The sequence below is a fragment of the Acanthaster planci genome, linkage group LG01 (genome assembly GCF_054643075.1).
Source record: "Acanthaster planci isolate LZ-2023a linkage group LG01, COTS_SCS, whole genome shotgun sequence".
In the NCBI taxonomy this organism is placed as follows: Eukaryota; Metazoa; Echinodermata; class Asteroidea; order Valvatida; family Acanthasteridae; genus Acanthaster; species Acanthaster planci.
In genome coordinates, this window is record NC_141777.1 from 18,914,042 (window position 1) to 18,921,346 (window position 7,305).

Consider the following 7,305-nt stretch of genomic DNA (forward strand, 5'->3'; position numbering starts at 1 on the left):
GTTTTGTTCAGTTTTAATCACTGCGTGGGAAGTTTGTTCAGGTGCATTCCCGTGGTGAAAAAAAGTCTCGCGTGCGCCATCAGTTTGATAGCCAGCCCAGCGAGAGCTTAAAGTGGTGTGGCAACCCCCTCACGCTGCAAACCGCACTTGATGGTGATTGGTAGGTTTTCATTACAATCGTGGCCAAACTTCATTGTTACTGAAAAATATCCATTACATCATCGTGGACATTTCATGGTGACTGGTAGACACACATTACTTTGCGAAGGAGTGATTAACTTTTACATGTAGAAACACAACTGCTTTGCACATTAAGGGCAGGCTTAGGCCTTTGTATTTATAAATTGGTAGACGTTGGGGCTTCCGAGCATTTTCCGCTTGGATACTGTGAAGTCATCTTCCAACATGACATCGGTTCTTCAGTTTGCAGTCCTTGCATTGACAGTGGTCGGGGTTTTCAGCACCGCCACAGTTAGTGACGATCCTGTCCTGCAGAGGGAAGTAGAAGGCAACATCGCTCAGGCCCTCTATACCAACAGCAAGTCATCATCAACGCGCTTGACGATCCTGCGTTCTCCGAGGCCGGTTGTAACTACTCCACGATCAAAGAAATTGTTTCCTATGAACTTCAGGACGTCAAACTGCAGTTAGGTCTTGTAAAAGAATCCGTCTCAGAGCTTGCAGAGCTTTTGAAAAACAGGCCAGGTAAATTTGCGGTTCAGAAAGGAAAGTTTCAATTTGAACGATCGCGTGGAATCCTTATTTGATTATCATTTCTGTCATATAAAAAGTGAATCTTCTCTATATACAACCACCTATCGAATATTTTGCTCCGGAGTGGAGCAATAGGGTTGGAGTTATTCTTAAAGGTCCATGTTTCGCGAAGCTATAAAATTGAGCTAGTCAATAAATAAAGTTGTATACAGCAGCGTAGTCACTGTTGGTGCAAACGTGCAAATTTCAACAGGATGGACAGCAAAATCGGGAGTTTATAAAACACAATAGCGACTGTTGAAATGAGTTAAACGGAAATCACTTTGCAACGAGCAAACAAACAACCTGGCCATGTACATTCACGCATGAGGTGAGTTTGTAGGCATACAAAGTGCATTCCTTGCAGTTCCGTATATCAGATGTTAGTGTTGAATACCGATTCGATGTTAAGACTGTTCGATGTTTTTCTGGAATTGCAGTTTCCCCTCCTCCGCCCCCAGTTACTCCTCCTGTAACTCCTCCCCTAATCCCCAAGGACTGTTCTGAGGCTTTTGCACACGGTGTGAATACCAGTGGTGTGTATACAGTTCAGCCCTTGGACGATGAAGGGCCCATCGATGTGTACTGTGATATGACGACTGACGGTGGTGGGTGGACGGTAAGCATTACAAGCAATTGTTAGATGAGCTGATGGTAGGCGCACTCCTAACTGCCCCTTATGGCGCTGCTCTTTTATATGAGGTGCTTGAATCAAATATGATTTGTATCTGATCTGACATTCATTAATAATAGTACTGACTCATTACTTACAAAGTTTAGAGTAACTTTGGAATTGTGTTGTTACTTTGATGTTTTCCAATATATGTCTCCACAACTCAGACATTCTGTACAAGTTTGTTGATACAAACAAGTAGTTCGCAAGTCTTCCTCCTTCGCCCTCGTATTCACTCTAGATTGCTAGCGAATTGCTCTGTTACTGTTTTGTTAGTTTTCTTTTTTTCCGTAGGTGTTCCAGCGGCGCCAAGACGGCTCTGTTGACTTCTACCGTAACTGGGAGAGCTACCGCCAGGGCTTTGGCGATGTCGACCGTGAGTTCTGGCTCGGAAATGACAACCTGCACCGACTTACGACGCAGGCCGAGTACCGACTCCGCGTCGATCTCGAGGACTTGGACGGCAACAAAAGGTCTGCCGTCTACAGCACGTTTCGTGTGGCTAATGCAAGTGACAAATACAGGTTGACTGTGGGAGGCTATTCGGGAACGCCTGGTAAGTCATTGCTGTGATATTTTAAAAAATTAGGCGCTGAAACATTCATGTTGCAACCCATGGTAACATCGCAATTTCGAAAAAGATACACATTAATTCTCGTCATTTTCTTCTGGTTCACTTAATTCTGTGTGTCCCATGACACAGCAGGAAATGTGCTGCATGTATAAACGTGAAGTACATCGAACTGAAATACTGATTTTTTGTTAGCATTCAAGGCATTAGAGTATTCAGAAATGCTGTCTGCATGGAATTAGCTTAATCAAGCAATCGAATTTATGATTAAGACCACCAGACGGAAAACTTTCAACGAAACGCATAATCATCTTCATTTTGGAGGTGAAATTACCAAAGGTGCCTTTCCGTATGCACATTTTTGGGTGCCTTGTGAGGCGTTCATGCATTTCACTTTCACTCATACAAAATTCGACTCCATTAACATAACATACGTGTGCGTTGCGTTCGGCCGTCAAAATTGCCCCGAGAGCGATTCTGACGAATTCGCTTGGCGCAAGTGTTGACGCCCATTTAGAAAGGCACTTTAAGACGCTTTCTTTCTGCTCGTTTATTATCACAGATTGATTTTACACCCATTGATTTTGTCGCAGGGGATTCACTGAGTTACCATAACAATCAAGTCTTCACCACCAAGGACCGCGACAACGACAAGTGGAGTAGTGACAACTGTGCCGTCATGCGCAAGGGCGCCTGGTGGTACGACGGGTGCAACTATTCCAATCTGAACGGCAAGTACGGCAGCATGTCCTCAGACGGAATAGTTTGGGGGACCTGGAAAGGGTATTCTTACTCAATGAAACGCACAGAGATGAAAATGAAGGCCAAAATATAACTTACCTTACAGACGTTGGTATTTAGCCGATGCGTTCTTGTCGAAAGCCCTTAAAAAGGTCACTGGGTTTTCTGTATCCTTACTCTATGGTTCAGTTTAGCCGTTTACTTCATTGGATTTTAAAAGGATTATCGATGTCTAATCTGGGAGATGAATTTCCAATGACTCATGTGAACAAAATAAGATAATCCTTCCACTATTCTATTAAAGTTGAGCTCGTAGAACATTGTCAATTTAATACTAATTGCAAAAGGAAATATTTAAAAGATGTTAGCTTTTTTTTCAAGCGTCAGTTGCAGCATCAAATCCAGGATAAATCTTGCACTTCTCTACAACCTCTCAATTTATTTTGCGGTGCAAAATCTGCACTTTGCTGACGGACATAAAAAGACGTCTGTACATTTATGTGCATGATGGATACAATATATTTTAAAAAATTTAAAACTGCCAGTGAGGGAAAATTGTCTTCCATATTTTCTTCCTTTTAGTTTATTTAAGTTCAATTAAAGACATTAGAAGCATGCACCCTTTTGTATTCACTTTGATTCAATTTTGTCTTGTTCTTGGACTTCAAACTTTCCCACTTGTTACGAACAAGACCCTAAGAAAAATCCATATAAAGAATCGATATTTTAAAAGGTGCGCACCTCCAAGTTTGGGTACACTTGACACCATTTTACAAATCTGGGGAAAAATACTAATCCTGGTAAATCTTTGATTCAACCTTTAAAACGCTGTTTGTCTTACGAATGAGTGGCAGTTATGTGATGAAAATCTCACTGAGACAAGAGAGATAAGACGTTTGCATATTGTTCATCGTGTTCGCTACCTTGAGAACGACAGAGAAATGTTAATCTTTCAAGATTGCAATCTTCAATTTCCCCTACTTGTCAAACATTTCTCACTAAATCCAAGCATCGGTGATTATATGGATGTACTAAATACAGGCCCTATTAATGAAAATGAAAAGAAACACATTTTTTTTCTCTAGCGGACTCTTTGTAACAGAATTACACCACGATGAGCAATACCAAAATCCCAACGCAATAGATTCACTTGTGTAAATACTACCTTGAAGGAGCAAGCTTGTTCCCTTGATATGAGCAAAGAGAAAAATCATAGAATGAGCAGCAGCAGGTTTAAAGAGTCTTCATTACTACAAGACACTATAGAGGTTGATTATGTTTCTCCTGAAAATGTTCTGACAACTTAAATTAGTAACTTAAGTTAGCATTTACAGTCGCCAGCGTCTTCACAAAGCATTGTAACGTTCCTTTATGAGTTCAGACTTTTTCTGGAGATTAAGAATTGAAGCTGACACATACAGCCTCGTTTTCAAACGCGGATTTGCGCAGATCGACGCTAAAAGCGTCGTATTGGGATTCATCTATTCTTAATACGATCAGACGACTGAAAGTAAGGAGGCAAGACACAAAATACATAAAGGTATGTTAAATTCAGACTTTTCAGGCTGCACATTTTTGTTGAAGAGTCTTCCAGAATGACTTGACACGTAAAATTAAAAGCCAAAATCACGACAATTGACCACGAACTAACGTACCTGCGATTGTCGTGTATCTTGTGCAGTGGGCGTGGTTTAAACTGAAGTGGCGTCACACTTGCGAACCGGATACTCCATGTACTGTGTGGACTCCGCGGGCGCGCGCGAGGAAGTTCAACACAGAGAGCCTCGATTTCGATGCAGATATGCGTAGACGGCTCTAATGTGAAATCCCTCTATAATATATACCACCCATCTAGAGATTGAAAGAGGGCCTCTAACCCTGCCCTTCCTTGGACCAGTAGACTCATCATCTGACGATTAAGCAGGGAATGAATATGTTGGAAAATGAATCCGAGATGGCGCAGACAACAAGATGTTAAGTTCTTACATAAAGAAACGCTACTCGATGATCATTTGTCGCCTGTGCTGACCCAAGTCTCCCCCCCCAAAAAAAAAATTGACTGAATGTTGCCCAATTTTACGTAACTGTGAACTTCACGATCACCAAAGCACACAACCTAGCTGAGTTCAACGATCTACGCAGAGGGCTACTGAGGTCAGACGAGTAACTACAGGGGACACAGGGAGAGAGTGTCCCCAGCCCCCCCCCTTGAAATCCGTGAATAATCTCCGTAGAGTTTATACGTGTATAAAGCTATCCATCTGCAGCTTATTTTCTTGTGGTGTCCCCGTGAAAAAAAAATGTGTGCTCTCCCGGGTGCCCCCCGGACAATTAGCCCTAATTACGGCAATTCACTGCCCAACCACTAATTTCCCACTTCAAGTTCTGTTTGCCATCCTGTAAGCACCACGGCATACATATGAAGCAAACTATGGGACAGAGAGAACCCCGCTCCCGCGTTTGTGTTGGTCAGTGTCATACTGGTATCTCAGGAATTATTTTCAGACATCTAGGGGGATGTCTTAAGTGACAATAGGCTGGAGTGTGTATAGGGACTGGACTTGGGGGGGTTCCCCTCTGTCCCATTTTGTGCGTGGTATAACCGTCTACTCCTTAAAAAAGAAAAGAAAATTCCATCTGGCATCTTTCTTTTTGTTGCAGTTTAATTCGAATCAATTCAACTCAACAACAACATTTATTACCATAATGCCATGTATGGAATATGTAAAAAAAAATACATGTAGAAAATTACGACAACAAAATAAATCCAAGGAGTAAAGATGCGAAGAAAATAAAGCAAACAAAAAGAAGACGCTGCATGGTAATAACGGAGGCATTATCAGGAAGACTCGGTCTGGTACAGGCATGCCTTGAACAAAACAGGACAAAACGAGACAATAGGACCGGACAAAGCAACGGACAATACAGTTAAGAGACAGTGACTTAAATCTTAACTGGGATGAGAAAAATTACATTAAGTGAGGCAACATAGATGGCTCATGAAAAAAAATGGTATGATTGAATATAGAAGAAGCTATTCTAGATAACTGGTGAGTTGTTTAGACATTCGCGTTTTGTAGGCTTCCAAAGACAAATGAGGGCGTTGTTGCTTGTACATTACAGGAAGATAATATTCATTCAGGAAATGCACATTTCTGTTGAAATTGTGAAGACAACCAGGCTCATCGACAAACATTTTCTAATAGCGCATCTACAGGAGGTACTTGTTAACTAACAGGCGTGTCCATCACAGGCAATTACCAAGCCACGCGTAGCGATACGGCAGTCTTTCATGCAGTGCAAAACAGTGGACTCTTGCTCTGATGTGTGACCGTGTCTGCGCTGCCTTAAGGCTCTTTGAAGTACTCCTGTGCATTAAATCAAACCCAAGCTACAAAGTTGTGTATAAAATATAGTTCTCATGTCGACGTAAAGAGACGCAGACAGTGATACACACGATTGCGGTTACTCTTTACCTAGACACGGAGGCAGACAGTTGGTAAAGTTGGATCGTGTTGAAATTATTTGCTGACTTTCTACGTCGAGTCTTAACTGAAGAGCAAACCCACACGAGCCGCACACTGGAATGACGGGTGTACTGCGGTGATGCCCCTCTTGATTATCAGTATCATTCTGCCCATTTTCCTTGTGACTAAGAAATCCGAATTGATTTTGTTCTAATTTATAAGTTTAAATGCACTAATCAAGCAGAATCTGTGGAAGAAGTAATAATTAAAAAATCAAGTAGGGCCTATACTGCTTTTATCTCGCAGTATATGGAAATATTATAGCCTCCCCAGTTGATCTTGAAAACATTTCATTAATTTTCCCGCCTCGAAGTTTAACTTCACCACTCAAAATAGTCATCATTATATCACAATGCGTCCATGTGCATAACTGTTGCCATCAATAAACAATATTCTTGTAGATATGGAACTCAAGATTTTTTCAGTCACGAAACAGTCCGCAGAGTACCTCTTTGTCCCCACACAGCCTTTAAAATTCCAAGTGACATACATGTACATATAGGACTCTTGGTAAATTTACAGAATGACGATTCACAATAGTGCGCCTCCAAGAGTTTGCAATGTTAGCCAATCAGAACGCGCAAAATCTGTCGACCCTTTCCAAACGCGCATTGGGTCGACAAATTTCGCACATTGTGATTGGCCAACGTGATACAAACTCTTGGAAGTGCACTATTGTGAAACGCCCTATTGTTAACATTAACGTTTTGTCTTGGTTTAAATGGGATGTGCTTACCAAAGACTGTACAGCGTCGTGCGCCGTTTTGTTGCGCTGTAGTGTCTTTGGTGCTTACCAAAATATTAGTAATACGCCTGCGATCGCGTGTATCTGGTTCGTAAGTGACTTCGTCATAGGCGCAGACGCACAGCTGATATCAGTCTCCCATTTGACGAACGCAAAAGTTGCGCGTTATCTTCCGGTTCCATAGTTCCATGTAACTTAACTCGGTGTGCAGTGGGCGCGGCGTGGTTTAAACTAGAGTGACGTCACACTTAAGAATCAGATTGTCCAGTCATGTTCGCGCTCATTGTGACGTTAA

The 7,305-nt window shown here is 41.9% G+C and overlaps 1 protein-coding gene across 1 annotated transcript; it reads left to right on the forward strand.

The window, feature by feature from the left end:
• Positions 1–481: 481 nt before the first annotated feature.
• Positions 482–3,357, forward strand: LOC110978190 (ficolin-2-like). Its single transcript, XM_022232973.2, has 4 exons — positions 482–705; positions 1,194–1,372; positions 1,721–1,982; positions 2,591–3,357. The coding sequence occupies exons 2-4, from the start codon at positions 1,346–1,348 to the stop codon at positions 2,830–2,832; spliced, it is 531 nt and encodes a 176-aa protein (XP_022088665.2). The 5' UTR covers positions 482–705; positions 1,194–1,345; the 3' UTR covers positions 2,833–3,357.
• The last annotated feature ends 3,948 nt before the right edge of the window (positions 3,358–7,305 follow it).